The sequence below is a fragment of the Rhinopithecus bieti genome, unplaced genomic scaffold (assembly GCF_001698545.2).
Source record: "Rhinopithecus bieti isolate Rb0 unplaced genomic scaffold, ASM169854v2 scaffold_48450, whole genome shotgun sequence".
Taxonomy (NCBI): domain Eukaryota; kingdom Metazoa; phylum Chordata; class Mammalia; order Primates; family Cercopithecidae; genus Rhinopithecus; species Rhinopithecus bieti.
The window spans coordinates 9,007-25,406 of record NW_016819072.1 but is presented as its reverse complement, the minus strand read 5'-3'; the positions used below and the strand labels follow the sequence as shown (position 1 = coordinate 25,406).

Sequence of the window (16,400 nt, the reverse complement as noted above, 5' to 3'; positions counted from 1 at the left end):
TCATATTGCTTCTTTTAAATCCACAACAAGTACAATACACTGAGCCCCAAGGGCATTTCTGAAATATTTTGTCTTTTGTCACCTGCAGATTGAGAGGATACAGAATGCATTTCTCTGGCAGAGCTACCAGGTAAAGAAAAGGCAAATGGATATCAAGAATGACCATATGAATAATGAGAGACTCCTCTTCCATGGGACAGATGCAGACTCAGTGCCATGTGTCAATCAGCATGGCTTTAATCGAAGTTATGCTGGGAAGAATGGTAAGGAAGCGAGTAATCTGGCTGATCAGAATGAGGCAAACGATAGTTTCAGACTTTTCATACCCAAGCAGTGTAGAACCATGGTTGGCAGCCATATTATCACTGTCAGAATAGAGCTCGCTGTCTTTCACTGTAAAGGAGACTGGCAACCTTCTGAGGGAAGATTGAGCAAATTTTAGAAATGAAGAAAAGTAACTTTAATGTGCAGTTTTGTGGTGGGTGGAGGAGGCTTTTTTTTTTTTTAGACGGTCTCATTCTGTCACCCAAACTGGAGTGCAGTGGCAAGATCATGGCTCACTGCAGCCTTGATCTCTTGAGCTCAAATGATGCCCCCACCTCAGTCCCCTGAGTAGCTGGGATTACAGGCATACACCACTATGCCTGGCCAATAATTTTGTTTTATTTTTATAGAGAAGGGGTCTCATAATGTTAGCCAGGCTGGTCTTGAACTCCTGGCCTTAAGCAATCCTGCCTCAGCCTCCTAAAGTGTTGGGATTACAGGCATGAGCCAACACACCTGGCTAGAACTGCATTTAGAAAACAATTTTGTCAGATTGGGCATGGTTCTACATATTGTGTAATTTTATCTTCTTAGGAAGGCTTTGTCTTTCTCTTTCCAGCTGTATTCTATGGAAAAGGAACCTATTTTGCTGTGGATGCCAGTTATTCTGCCAATGACACCTACTCCAAGCCGGACAGCAATGGGAGAAAGCACATGTATGTTGTGCGAGTACTTACCGGAGTCTTCACACAGGGACGTGCAGGATTAGTTACCCCTCCACCCAAGAATCCTCACAATCCCACAGATCTCTTTGACTCAGTGACAGACAATACACAATCTCCAAAGCTATTTGTGATATTCTTTGATAATCAGGCTTACCCAGAATATCTCATAACTTTCACGCGTTAAAAATATTTTTATCGCAGCACACCAACATGGCACAAGTATACATATGTAACAAACCTGCACGTTATGCACATGTACCCTAGAACTTAAAGTATAATTAAAAAAAAAAAAAGAAAAGAAAAAAAATTTTTATCATTAAACAGATGATTTAAGTAATCTGTGAGAACAACATGCAATCTTTGTCTTTGCTTTTGGCCTGTTTAAGCAGACAAAAGTTTCCCTTTTAGGTGCTAAAATGCTGAAAATTACCTTTTTAAAATGCTCTATTGCTGCAATTTGTAGCATACCTTTTTTTCTCAGCAAATTGATGGGTGGAAGCTAAGAAATGTATGGTAAATGTCACAGTTAGAGCTAGAGCTATTTACAGACACCAAATCTGTAGGAGAATAAAAAGCACATTATTCTTTTTCTATCAGAAAAGAAACAAGATACATCACCTTAAAGCCCAGATGACACTGTTCTACTTGGAACATGTTAAGACATCGAATGTGGCGGGTTAAACTGTACTGCTTAAGTGGAGAGGCTACTGTTATGCATCTGTAACAGCTGGGGATTTTGCCTTATTAAGAAAAACCTGTCGATAGTTCAGCTGAAATGACTGGACCACAGAATATTAACTCTGTTATGGAACAAATCATAACAGATTTTACCTGTTAACATTTCAGGTAAAAATGTGTAAAAAAATTACCCCCAATTTTAGTGACTTAATCCCACACAGTCTTTGTGGGTCTGGAGTTCAGGTATGGCCTACCTGGTCATTCTGCTAGAGTCTAAAGTTACAGACAAGATGTCAGGGGATATGGTCATTTGAAGGCTTGTCTGGGCTGGAGGTCTATTTCCAAGGTGAATCACTCACAGGTATTGGCAGTCCTCAGTTCCTCTCCTCACAGGCCTCTCCACAGGCTGCTTGAGTGTCCTCATGACACAAGAGCTGGCTTACTCCAGAGTGAGCAACTCAAGAGAGAGCAAGGCAGAAGCTACCAAGTCTTATATGATTAAAGTCATACACCATCTTTTCCGCAGTATCCTATTGATTATTTGGATCATCTTGTTCAACCTGGGAGGGAATTGCACAAGAACATGAATACACACTGGCAAGGATCATTGGGGGCCAACTTGGAAGCTGTGTGAATGAGCAAATGAATGCACAGATAGAATGTTAGCAGCAAAAATGATGCTAGAGGTCACCTACCCCACTGTCCTCTTGTCTTTCTTCCCCAACCCTCCCCTGTTCCCAGGCAAGAAGCCCTCTAGCCTCTGCTTGATCACTTTCAGCACTCAACATCTTGAGGAAACCGATTCCACTGTGGGACAGTGTTAATTAGTGGAAAACTCTTTTTTTCAAAAGTTGAAATCAGTTCCTCTATGTCTATTACCTGCTGATCACTGTCCAGACTTCTGGAGGACACAGAACAAGTTTTATTCCTCTTACTGATGGTAGCCTTTCAGATCCATCCCTTCCCTCCAGTATATTAGAGTTATGTAAATTCTTAAAATGCCTAGCAGTTTATTTATCCTGAAGCATCACTTTTGAGAGTTACAGACATTTAAGAAGTATTTACATTATCATAAATAAATTATATGTGCATTTAAAGAGGACAGAAGAGTATAAAGAAAAATATCTCACCAAACTCACTCATAATTCCAGCACTAAGGGAAAACCACTGCCAATTTCTCATGTTCTCCCTTCCAGTTTCTTCTCTGTCCAAATTCAACAAAGTCAAAATCACATTTTGTTCAGTCACGAATCATATAATATTATTTCTACCATTTTTCATTTAACATTACAAGTTGTTCTCCTGTGTTGTTATTTTTTCTGTACACATAATTTTAATGGCAGAGTTATATGCTTTATATCTTTTCCCTATTTTATGTATATAGAATTATAAAATTTTAAAAAATGTAATCATTTATAGTTTAATAATCAGTTTTATTTTGCAGTGTATCATTTTAATCATGTCATTAAATATTTTACATATTATTTTTAATGGTTGCATAGTATTTCGTTGCCTGTTTCTACCTACATGTCGTGTCAAAATAAGGTACCTATATTTCTTGATAAATATGAGGTTAGAATATGAGATGCAAAGATCCTAATCTACCTTCAACAAGACAGTCAAAATGCTCTGTTGCTGCAATTTGTAACATACCTGAAGGAAATACAGTCCCAGAGAACAAAGTAAGGTTAAGTAATGCAGTTACTGCCTAGGACTTGTCTCTCAATACCAGTGCAGAATTCTAGTGAGCCATGTTAGAACAAGAAAGGACTCCTAGCCTGGGCAAATAGGGAGACCCCATCTCTACAAAAATAAAAAAAAAAATTAGCCCAGCATGGTGGCACATGCCTGTGGTCCCAGCTACTCAGGAGGCTGAGGTGGGAGATTGCTTGGACCCAGAGGTCAAGGCTGCAGTGAGCTATAATCCTGCCACTGCACTCCAGCCTGGGTCACAAAGCAAAACCCTATCTAAAAAAAAAAAAAAAAAAAAAAGACTCTTTTACTTAGGTTAGGTGGACTCTTATTTACAATGTCCACTGCTGACTTTTTGCCTCCTCCAATATTGTTACTCACGGATGTTGTTCCCCAGTTTATTTTGCTGTAACCTTACGTCAGGAGTAAGACACAGAAGTCTGGAGTACAGTATACCCATGTTATTAAAGTTGTGATGCTTTCTTGAAGAACAATGAACTAATCAATAATTATAGTTGTTTAGAAATTCTACCTTCCGTCAGTCTGAAGCTAAATTGTATCTTTCCATCCTTCAAGCCAAGTGGGAAGTCCATCTCCTTCCCACTTGGCTTGATTTTTCCTCTCTATATGACTAGAATGGTCTCTACTTCTATCCTAAGAATTAACTGTTATCTAGCTTAGTATCAAAATTAGAAGTCTTGTCAAACTGCTAATTACTGAAGAAATCCATCTCTTTTCTCTGTATCTTCAGAGTTCAGGTAAATGGTACCTGATCGATCCAAGACCAGAGACCATGAGCTCTAATTCCGGACTGGCAGCCTTCTTTCACAGAAGCCTTTACGGTCTCAAATATCTTCTCTTATTGCTTTTCTTACCATTATTCTCCTTCTTGTTCCTTTTTTTTTTTTTTCAGAGGAAATATTTTCATTTTTTTCTGCACCAATATTAGATAGCCACTCAAATTCCACATAGTATATATGGTAATGTATTAATTGAACACAAGGTTTACAAATTCATTTACAGTGTGGCGGGTTATCACAGGACTGGTGAGATCATTCATAGCTAGTATGATCAAATTCAATTTCTTCTGAGTACTTGACTAGAACAAATACAGTTTTTTTTTTGTAAACAAGCTTTATAGTAAATATGCTTTACAAGCTTAATTGATTAAATTATTCCATATCCTAGCTTTGGTCTTCACCACAATAGTAAACATAGGAAGGGAATCTTACAACTAAATTCAGAGTATGAATAACATAAAAGACCTTTGGCCCATTTCTCTTTGTTTACAGTATTTTTGTGGTAACTAGGATATAAATATTCTCTAATTTTCTTTTCTTTATTTCACTGAGAAGGGCATTTTCTACACAGTATTTAATTCCCCTAAGTCTCTTGTTCCTAAAATTATCACTCTATAACTAAGACCTATCAGAGAAGTGATTGTGGCTTCCACAAAATCCAACCACCTCTTCAATCTGAGCCTTTCTTTTCATGTACTTAATGTATTCTTGTCTCTTCACACCTAGACCGCTCAACTCTCAACACCTTTTTCACATTCAATTTACTCAATTAGTACAATGCAAGATCAACCCTCCACCCAAACAGAAAAAAAATAATGAAAATGCTTCCTTTAGGTCTTTGTAGTTTATGGTGCTAGATGGAGCTCTTTTTTTTCATATTAACTCCACTAAAATTCCAATTAAAGTGCCCAAGATAAGGGAAGTACCAATACAAAAAGAACAACATAAAATTAACAAATCTGGGGTCAACAACAAAAACAAATTCAGTGTAAATACGGGATGGGGGGATAAAAACAAGAACCCAGAAAGTAAAAGTAGGAGTATTAGAATCTAGAACACATAATGATAAACATCATAGAGCAATAACTCACTTCTATTGTTTTTTGTTTTGTTTTTTGTTTTGAGATGGAGTCTCACTCTGTTGCCCAAGCTGGAGTGCAATGGTGCCATCTTGGCTCACTGCAACCTCCACCTCCTGGGTTCTAGTGATTCTCCTGCCTCAGCCTCCCAAGTAGCTGGGATTACAGGTGTTTACCACCACGCCTGGCTAATTTTTTTATTTTTAGCAGACTCAAGGTTTTACCATGGTGGCCAGTCTGGTCTTGAACTCCTGACCTCAGGTGATCTGCCTGCCTCAGCCTCCCAAAGTGCTGGGATTACAGGCTTGAGCCACTGTGCCACGCCTTGTTTTTTTCTTTTGAAACAGGGTCTCACTTTGTCACCCACGCCAGAGTGCAGTGGTGAACTCATGGCTCACTGCAGCCTTGATTTCACAGGCTCAAATGATCCTCCCATCTTAGCCTCAAGCAATCCTCCCATCTCAGCCTCCCAAGTAGCTAGGATCACAGGCACGTGCCACCACACTGGAATAATTTTTTTTTTTTTTCAGTAGAGAAAAGGTCTCCCTATGTTCCCCAGAGTAGTGTCAAACTCCTTGGCTCCAGTGATCCTTCCACTTGGCCTCCCAAAGTGCTGGGATTACAGACATGAGCCACCACACCCAGCCAACAGAGCATTTTAATATATACTGTATCTCACTTCTCTCTGTAGCAGTCCTCTGAGGAAGGTACCCTTTGACGGAGGACGCTGATCCTCAAAGGGATCAGCTGACATGCCTCTCTCATTCAGCTAGTAAGTGGCAGTGCTGGGACTGGGTGTCAAATCTCTGAGAAAGATCAGAGTTGTTGACAGACTCCACACTGCATGAATGGAAGCAGAAAACAATATACTGACTTAAAAAATGGTAAACCAACAAATAAAATGAAAAATGGCTGGGCACAGTGGCTCACGCCTGTAATGCCAGCACTTTGGGAGGCTGAGGTGGGTGGATCACGAGGTCAGGAGTTTGAGACCAGCCTGGCCAACATGGTAACACCCTGTCTCTCCTAAAAGTACAAAAACTACTTTTTTGTACTTTTGTGGTACAAAAGTGGTGGTGCGTGCCTATAATCCCAGCTACCTGTGAGTCTGAGGCAGGAGAATTGCTTGAACCTGGGAAGCAGAGGCTGCAGTGAGCTGAGATCGCACCACTGCACTCCAGCCTGGGAGACAGAGCAAGACTCCGTCTCAAAAAAAAAGAAAAAAAAAATCACAACAAAAAACTGAAAAATGAAAGAGCACTAAATAGTCCTATCACAAGAAGTCAAGAAGGCTTAATTAACTCAGAAAACAGGGTATGCAAATTCAAAGTCCTAATCAAAGGGGTTTCTAAGTAAACACAACCAAAAGGCAGCTTGAAAAACCACAAGTCAAGAACATGAAAGAAAATTTCCTGGAATTGAAAAAAGAATATAGCTTTGGGGGAAAAAGGACACTTCATTCAATTAAGGGAGATTGCATAATAATCACATGCATTAGAATAACTTTTATCTTGTTACCTTAGATTATTCACCAGGAGCCCCCAAGTTTTAAAATATACTTAAAAATAATTTTTTTTTTCTTCGAGACAGTCTCAATCTGTTGCCCAGGCTGCTGTGCAAGTGGTATGATCACAATCTCGCCTTACTGCAACCTTCAACTCTTGGGTTCAAGCAATTCTCCTGCTTCAGCTGCCTGAGTAGCTGGGATTACAGGCACTGGCTAATTTTTGTATTTTTAGTAGAGACGGGGACCAGGCTGGTCTCGAACTCCTGACCGCAAGTGATTCACCTGCCTCGGCCTCCCAAAGTGCTGGGATTACAGGCATGAGTCACTGTGCCTGGCCTAAAGTAAGTTTTGTTTGTTTCTTTGTTTGTTTGTTTTTTGAGACGGAGTCTCACTCTGTCACCCAGGCTGGAGTGCAGTGGTGCTATCTCTGCTCACCGCAACCTTGCTTCCTGGGTTCAAGGGATTCTCCTTCCTCCTAGCTGGGACTACATGGGCCCACCACCACACCCAGCAAATTTTTTTTTTTTTTTATCTTTAGTAGAAATGGGGTTTCACCATGTTGGCCAGGCTGGTCTTGAACTCCCGACCTGAAGTGATCCGCCTGCCTCGGCCTCCTAAAGTGCTGGGATTACAGGCGTGAGCCACTGCGCCCTGCCAGTAAGCTTTTAACTAAAGTTAAGTGATGTATGCTTTAGCTATAAACTAAATGGTTTCCTTGTGTGTCTACCTGCAAATGAAAAGTACTCCAGGGTGAGTCAAGGGAGAATGCTTTTCTCAGGGATATCTCTTAGTAATTGAGACAAGATACTCAGACATGTGTTTCTGTTGGATTGACTCTTTTTACTCTCTTTTCCCAGTTCTTTTTTCTCCCTCTCTCATACAAGGGAAGTGGGGCAGTAAGAAGGAACTGGAGATGGGAAGAGCATGGAGCTGGCTCTTCCCCGGAGAAGCCTTCTCACTTTGAAAGGCTCATGGGGGCCGGCCGTGGTGGGTCATACCTGTAATCCCAGCACTTTGGGAGGCTGAGGTCAGTGGATCATTTGAGGTCAGGAGTTTGAGACCAGCCTGGCCAACGTGGTGAAACCCTGCCTCTCAGCTACTTGGGAGGCTGAGGCAAGAGAATCGCTTGAACCTGGGAGGTGGAGGCTGCAGTGAGCCAAGATCAGCACCACTGCACTCCAGCATGGATGACAGGGCAAGACTCTGTCAAAGGAAGGAAGGAAGGAAGGCAGGCAGGCAGGCAGGCAGGCAGGCTGGCCAATGGGGCCAGGGTGAGATCCAGGGGAAAGGAGGCTTGGGCTGTGAGACTTGGGCATTTGGGCTCTTGGTTTCAGGGAAAAACTCTCTCTTCTTTGGATTCATCTTTCCACCATGTCGACCCTTCCTACATCATATGAAGACCTAGAGAACAAACTAGGCAGGCAAGGGGCCTACGGTTCAGGAAGCCACACAACCAAGAAACAGAACGGAGGACAACCCATTTGCTGAGATTGTTATTTGCTGCCAGACAATCCAGGGATTTGGGGGTCATCATTATCTTTCCATAGGTAATAAATATTAATCCAATGAACTAACAAAAGAGGTTGGTGTGCAAAGCAGATCGAGAGACAGTGTATTAATCTGCTAGGGCTGCCATAGCGAAACATCTCAGACTGCATGGCTTAAACAAGAGAAATCTATTTCTCTCATAGTTCTGAAGGCTGGAAGTGCAAGATCAAAATGTCATCAGGGTTTGGTTCTCCTGAGACTTCTCTCCTTGACTTGCAGATGACCCTTCTTACTGCGTCCTCATGTGGCCTTTCCTCGGTGCTCACGTTCCTGGTGTCTCTCCGTTTCCTTCTAAGGATACTTGTTCTATCAAATTAGGGCCCCACCTTTGTGCCCACATTCAACCTTAAGTACCTTTTCAAAGGTTCTATCTCCACATACAGTTATATTGAAGGTTAGGTCTTCAATATACGAATTTTGGGGTAACGCAATTCAGTCCCTAACAGATTAAAAATTCAAGAGGTTAAGTACAGACAAAATTTAGAAATTAAAAAAAGAGAAGGAAGGAAAATTCATTTCAGAATATCAAGAGTTGGCACCATGTAGACCTGGCTTAGCATTAGGAAACTTGGAGGGGTCAGTCCTGACCTTAGAACTAATATAATGTGCTAACTGGGTAAACCTGGGCAAGCCACTTACACTCAGCCTCAATTCCTCATATTTAAATTGAAATAATAGACCAGGAGAGCTGGCTCATGCCTGCAATCCCAGCACTTTCGGAGGTCGAGGCAGGAGGATCACTTGAGGTCAAGAGTTCAAGACCAGACTGGCAAACATGGTGAAACTCCGTCTCTACTAACAATACAAAAATTAACCAGGTGTGGTGGCACGTGCCTGTAGTCCCAGCTACTCGGGAGGCTAAGGCAGGAGAATTGCCTGAACCCAGGAGACAGAGGTTGCACTGAGCCAAGATCACACCACTGCACTCCAGTCTGGGCAACAGAGCAAGACTCTGTTTCAAAATAAATAAATAAATAAATAAATAAATAAATAAATAAATAGAAATAATAACTTCCAGGGTTAAAGATTACACCAAAATGATAATGAAAAAACCATATTATTATTTTAAACTAAAAATTTGGAAGGGAAGTCATGAATAGCACAAATCATAGAGACAACCATAAATATGTTTGATTGCATTAACATTTTAAAAATTGAGGTTCAGGATTAAGATGCATCTAACTTTGCTTTCTCTAACCTAGGAAAACCACATTAATGGGATTTTAAAGGACACATATACCCTCCAGAACAGGGAGATAGAAGAGGAGATATAGCTAAGACATATTAGAAGCTAAAGGCAGATGGATCTGTAATAATGACTGCAGACTTACAACAGCTCAACTCTAAGTTGGCAAGTGGAGGGAAAGCTGAGAAACCACTCAATTTACCTTTAAAAGTCTCAGAACTGAGAACGAGAGTGTCTCTGGAGCTAAGAGTAAAGCAGCAAAGCTAGGCAGGGGCTAAAATAAGAAAGATAGGATGAGAGCCATTGAAGAAACAGTTACATCCATAGATCTCTCTGCCCCTTCCTTGCCCAGAATAACTGCCTTTCTCCTACTCCAGGAGAAATCTGGAGGCTATTTCCTATAAAAAGTAAAATGAAGGGTCTCTGAGCAGGATATCAGGCACAGACAAAGCGTTGGGTACTATACCAAAAACAGGGGAATCAGAAGCCAAAAGCATACTAAATACTTAATCCTGAAATGACGGCCCTCCCCAAACTGCCTTCCGCCATTTGGCTCCCAGAACGGCAGCAGCCAGAAGTTTCCTCACCAAGCAAGAGATTGAAAATTTCTATACAAGTGGAAATTTTACCTAAAGAGAATGACGTTAGAAATTCATCAACACACAGGCCACCAAATCCTGTAGCGTGAAACTCAAAGTTGATAAGCCCCACTCACTAGCTCAGAATTCTCACTAGTTTTTTCAACTCTTGTGAAACAGACAACCAAGGTTTAACAGATATTGCAGGAAAATCTCTAACTCAGAATATAAAGCTACTTTTATTTAAAAAAAAAAAAAACTACAATCAGAAAGAAAACGCCATAAAAAGGGAACATTTAGGAAACAAGTAAGAGGCCTTAGACATAATAACAGAAATGAAAAAAAAGTATTGGAAGATAAAGTTAAGGAACTCTCAGAAAGTAGAGTAAAAAGGCATTGAAATGGAAAATAGAAAACAAAATATAAAATTAGAGGACCAGGCCAAGTGGTCCAACATCAGAAAGAGAGATCAGAAAACAGAGAGAAAAACAAAAATTAAATAAATAATTCAAGAAAACACCTCCAAACTAAAGAACACAAGTTTTCAGATTAAAGTTTGTACCTAGTGCTCAGCACAATGGAAAAAAACAATGCAGACCAACCCCAAAGTATACCGTGGGGAAATTTCAGAAACACAAAGGGAAAACTTCTAGAGGGAAGAAAAGAGAACAGGTTATCTACAGAGGATCAATAATCAGAATGGTTTCAGATTTCTTAGCACCAACACGAAGCTTAAAGACAATGGAGCAATGCTTTCAAAATTCCAGCAGAGGCCAGGCACCATGGCTCATAGCTGTAATCTCAGCACTTTGGGAGGCTGAGGCAGGAGCATCACTTGAGTCCAGCCTAGGAGTTTGAGACCAGCCTGGGCAACAGAGTGAGACCTTATGTCTACAAAGATTTTTAAAATTAGCCAGGTGTGGTGGTGCATGCCTGTAGTCCTAGCTACTGGGAAGGCTGAGGCAGGAGGATTGGGGGTCGCTTGAGCCTGGGAGGTCAAGGCTGCATTGATGGTGCCACGGCACTCCAGCCTGGGCAACACAGTAAGACCCTGTCTCAAAAATAAAAAAAAATTCCAACAGGAAGATATTTCTAACTACAACGATGGCAAGAGCCTTTTGATAACTGTAGACTGCAATGCAAAAGAAAACACAAGTCTGTCCAAATAAGAGAAATCCTCCCATATTTAAATATGTGTTCGGATGTGCATAGAATATCTCTAGAAGGATATACTAGAAGCTAGTAACTGTGTTCCCTCTAGACAGAACTGGGTGCTATGGAAAAAAGGTGCAAGGGAGACTTAATTGTTACTGCTTACCTTTTTGTTTCCTTTAAATTTTATACTATGTGCATATATCATCTATTTGAAAAGTAAATAAAATAAAAGACATTTTATTTTAAAAGCTATATTGAGATATCCCTCTTTTTAACCTATTAGATTTGCAAAGATCAGTTCTGTAACACACTGTGCCAGTGAAGGCACAGGGAAGTGGGGCTCTCTTGGTGGGAGGTAATTGGCTCAATTTCTATAGAGGGCAATTTGGCAATAACCATCAACATTACAAGTGCACATATCCTTGACCCAGCAATTCCATTGCTAGGAATTTGTCATACAGATAAAAGTGAGGAATTATTATTTGTACAAGGTTATTTATTGTAGCATCATAGCATTTTTTTTTTGCATTGTTTTCCTTGCAAGAAAGGAAACTAAAAGGCTACATGGAATAGGAGGGAGGTTTTTGTTTGCTTGTTTTTGAGACAGAGTCTCACTCTGTTGCCCAGGCTGGAGTGTGGTGGCACAATCTCGGCTCATTGCAACCTCCTCCTCCCAGGTTTAAGTGATTCTTGTGCCTCAGCCTCCTGAGTAGCTGGGATTACGAGACCTGCCACCACACCTGGTTAATATTTGTATTTTCATTAGAGATAGGATTACACCATGTTGGCCAGGCTGGTCTCGAACTCCTGACCTCAATGGATCCACCCGCCTCTGCCTCCCAAAGTGCTGGGATTACAGGCATGAGCCATCATGACAAACCTGAGGGACATTTTTCACTGGGTACTTTCATACCTTTGAATTTTGAATCTCATGAATGTCTGTATTAGTCCACTTTCATATTGCTGATAAAGGCATACCTGAGACTGGGCAATTTATACAGGTAAAAAGGTTTAATGGACTTACAGTTCCACGTGACTGGGGAGGCCTCACAATTACGGTGGAAGACAAGGAGGAGCAAGTCATGTCTACATGGATGGCAGCAGGCAAAGAGACGGAGAGCATATTCAGGAAAACTCTGCCTTATAAAGCCATCAGATCTCGTGAGACTTACTCACTATCACAAGAATACCATGGGAAATACCTGCCCCCATGATTCAATTACCTCCCACCGAGTCCCTCCCACAACAGGTGGGAATTCAAGATGAGATTTGGCTGGGGACACAGCCAAACCATATCAATGTCTTACCTATTTTACAAAACAAAAAAACAAACACTATCCCTTAAATTTTTACAACTTCTTTAAAATTTTAAAAGCAATAAATAAGGTGAAAGAGACAAGTCACATGTTGAAACAAGGATTTATAGTGCATATAACCAGTAAAGGACTAGTATCCAAATAATACTAAAGAACTCCTATGAATCAAGAGAAAAAGCGAGACTCCTCGCAAATATATGGCAAGACCAAGAAGATGCAATTCACAGAAGAGGAAAATTGAATGATCAATAAATAAATTTCTTAACTATTCAACTTCATTAAAACTATAAGATATTATTTCATATGTATCAGCTTGGGAAAATTTAAATGTCTGAGAATATCAAGTGTTGAGACTGAAACAGGAGCTCTCATATAGCTGGTGGAAGTACTAATTAATCACTTTGGAGAGCAAGTCAGGGTTTTTAGATGTATTATAGATAAGGCATCATTTAAAACACACCAAACAAAAAGTAAAAGGAAAGATGGTATGGATTGTACATTTTATAACCGTAAGCAAACTAATTCCCAAATAAAAGAAGAGAAAGTCTCAACTGAGATTCCGCCCATGGAGAAAGATGGAGGCTGTTTAGGTAATTCAACCTAACTCTCTATCTGACAGTCATCTCCAAGAAGGGCTGTCCAGTTTTTCATCCACATTGAAGGTGACTCAGGTGTCTGTCACTGACTGGGGTGAGGGACTTTGTTTTATTCTCCTCTCTTTGTGGTGTGAGCACACAACCATGCAACAGCAACAGACACCCCATGTGCTCTTTGCTCTGAGTGTCCCAAGGAAGTAGCCATACTGTAAGGGGGAACAAGGAGACCTCATGTCTCTACTGGAACTCATCCCTATAGGCAGTCTTCTCATCCAGGCCTTAACCAGGTGAAGTGAGTGGGATACAGAACACTCCTCCCTTCCTTCTGCTACTGTGTTCTCCTTTCTCCCGTGTTCTTTTAACTTCTTCTCCCAACTTTGAGCCTTCCTTTCTTTTCCAGACTACAACCCTGGTATTAGTCCATTTTCACAATGCTATAAAGAACTGCCCGAGACTGGGTAATTTATAACGGAAAGAGGTTTAATTGACTCACAGTTCAGCATGGCTGGGAAGCCTCAGGAAACTTATAATCATGGGAGAAGGCAAAAGAGAAGCAGGCACCTTCTCTACCAGGCAGCAGGAAGGATAATGAATGAAGAAGGAACTACCAAATATTTATAAAACCATCAGATCTCGTGAGAACAGTATGAGGGAAATTGCCCCCATGATTCAATTACCCCCTCCTGGTCTCTCCCTTGACATGTGGGGATTACGGGGATTACAGGAACTACAATTCAAGATGAGATTTTGGGTGAGGATAAGAAGCCAAACCGTATTAACCCTTTCCTCAGCGTTTGGCAAGGCCCAAGTTTCCTCTAGTATCTACAAAATCTTTGTAACCTACAGTATGAGTTGAAAGTCATAGCCTTAACTTCCCAGCCCTTCCATGCTACTGAATGGAAAGACCTGGAGGCTGAATCCTGGAGATGGAGGAAAGGAAGAGAACATGAAGGTATTTTTGTCCTATAGAAGACAATACCTACCTTCCCTCCTTCCCTCTCTTCCTTCCTTCCTTCCTTCCTTCCTTCCTTCCTTCCTTCCCTCTGATGTATTTTTTAAAGAACAATAAAAATTTAAAATCCAGGTGTTAATCTTTCATTATATGTGAGTTTCATATCTACTATAATTTTAATACATATTTTGCTTTAAAAAACCCTTCTGGGTCATTTCTATCTTTCAAAGAATGTTTTTAAAATCCTTTACACTCTTGAGCTCTGTTCCAAGATGGCTGAATAGGAACAGCTCCAGTCTGCAGCTCCCAGCGTGATTGAGGCAGGCGATTTCTGCATTTCCAAATGGGGTACCTGGTTCATCTCATTGGAACTGGTTGGACAGTGGGTGCAGCCTACAGAGGGCGAGCAGAAGCAGGGTGGGGTATCACCTCACCCAGGAAGTGCAAGGGGTTGGGGGATTTCCATTTCCTAGCCAAGGGAAGCTGTGACAGACTGTACCTGAAAAAATGGGACACTCCTGCCCAAATACTGTGCTTTTCCCAAGGTCTTAGCAACAAGCAAACAAGGAGATTCTCTCTTGTGCCTGGCTCAGTGGGTCCCATGCCAATGGAGGCTTGCTCACTGCTAGAGCAGCAGTCTGAGATCAAACTGCAAGGCAGCAGCCTGGCTAGGGGAGGGTCGTCTGCCATTGCTGAGGCTTGAGTAGATAAACAAAGCAGCCAGGAAGCTCAAACTGGGCAGAACCCACCACAGCTCAGCAAGGCCTACTGCCTCTATAGACACCACCTCTGTGGGCAGGGCATAGCTGAACAAAAGGCAGCAGACAACTTCTGAATACTTAAATGTCCCTGTCTGGCAGCTTTGAAGAGAGCAGTGGTTCTCCCAGCATGCTGTTTGAGTTCTGAGAACCGACAGACTGCCTCCTCAAGTAAGTCCCTGACTCCCATGTAGCCTAACTGGGAGCCACCTCCCAGTAGGAGCCGACTGACACCTCATATAGGTGGATGCCCCTCTAGGACAAAACTTCCAGAGGAAGGATCAGGCAGCAATATTTGCTATTCTGCAGCATTTGCTGTTGTGCAATATTTGCTGTTTTGCAGCTTCCGCTGGTGATACCCAGGCAAACAGGGTCTGGAGTGGACCTCCAGCAAACTCCAATAGACCTGCAGCTGAGGGACATGACTAGTAGAAGGAAACCTAGCAAACAGAAAGGAATAGCATCAACATCAATAAAAAGGACATCTACACCAAAACCCCATCTGTAGGTAACCAACATCAAACACCAAAGGTAGATAAAACCACAAAGATGGGGAGAAACCAGAGCAGAAAAGCTGAAAATTCTAAAAACCAGAGCACCTCTTCTCCTAAAAAGGATCACAGCTCCTCACCAGTAATGGAATAAAGCTGGATGGAGAATGACTTTGATGAGCTGACAGAAGTAGGTTTCAGAAGGTCATAATAAAAAACTTCTCTGAGCTAGGGGAGCATGTTCTAACTCACCGCAAGGAAACTAAAAACCTAGAAAAAGGGTAAGATGGATGGCTAACTGGAAGACCTTAAATGACTTGATGGAGCTGAAAAATATGGCACAAGAACTTCGTAACCCATGCACAAGCTTCAATAGCTGATTCGATCAAGTGGAAGAAAGGGCCTCAGTGATTGAAGATCAAATTAATGAAATAAAGCAAGAAGACAAGATTAGAGAAAAAATGAGTAAAAAGAAAGAAACAAATCCTCCAAGAAATATGGGACTATGTGAAAAGACCAAATCTACGTTTTATTGGTGTCAACTGAAAGTGATGGGGAGAATGGAACCAAGTTGGAAAACACTCTGCAGGATATTATCCAGGAGAACTTCTCCAACCTAGCAAGACAGGCCAACATTCAAGTTCAGGAAATACAGAGAACACCACAAATATGCTCCTTGAGAAGAGCAACCCCAAGACACTAATTGTCAGATTCACCAAGGTTGAAATGAAGAAAAAAATGTTAAGGGCAGCCAGAGACAAAGGTCGAGTTACCCACAAAGGGAAGCCCATCAGACTAACAGCGGATCTCTCAGCAGAAACTCTACAACTCAGAAGACAGCGGGGGCCAATATTCAACATTCTTAAAGAAGAGAATTTTCAACCCAGAATTTCATATCCAGCCAAACTAAGCTTCATAAGTGAAGGAGAAATAAAATCCTTTACAGACAAGCAAATGCTGAGATTTTGTCGCCACCAGACCTGCCTTACAAGAGCTCCTGAAGGAAGCACTGAACATGGAAAGAAACAACCGGTACCAGCCACTGCAAAAACAGGCCAAATTGTAAAGACCATCG

General features: G+C 41.4%; 1 protein-coding gene across 1 annotated transcript in view; it reads left to right on the top strand.

The window, feature by feature from the left end:
* The window catches only part of PARP15 (poly(ADP-ribose) polymerase family member 15), a 53,254-nt gene extending 52,023 nt beyond the window's left edge, over positions 1–1,231 (top strand). Inside the window, exons 11-12 of the mRNA XM_017858194.1 lie at positions 89–263; positions 884–1,231. Of these exons, the coding sequence (XP_017713683.1) occupies positions 89–263; positions 884–1,173 (465 nt within the window). The 3' untranslated portion in view covers positions 1,174–1,231. The remainder of the gene's footprint in view (positions 1–88; positions 264–883) is intronic.
* The last annotated feature ends 15,169 nt before the right edge of the window (positions 1,232–16,400 follow it).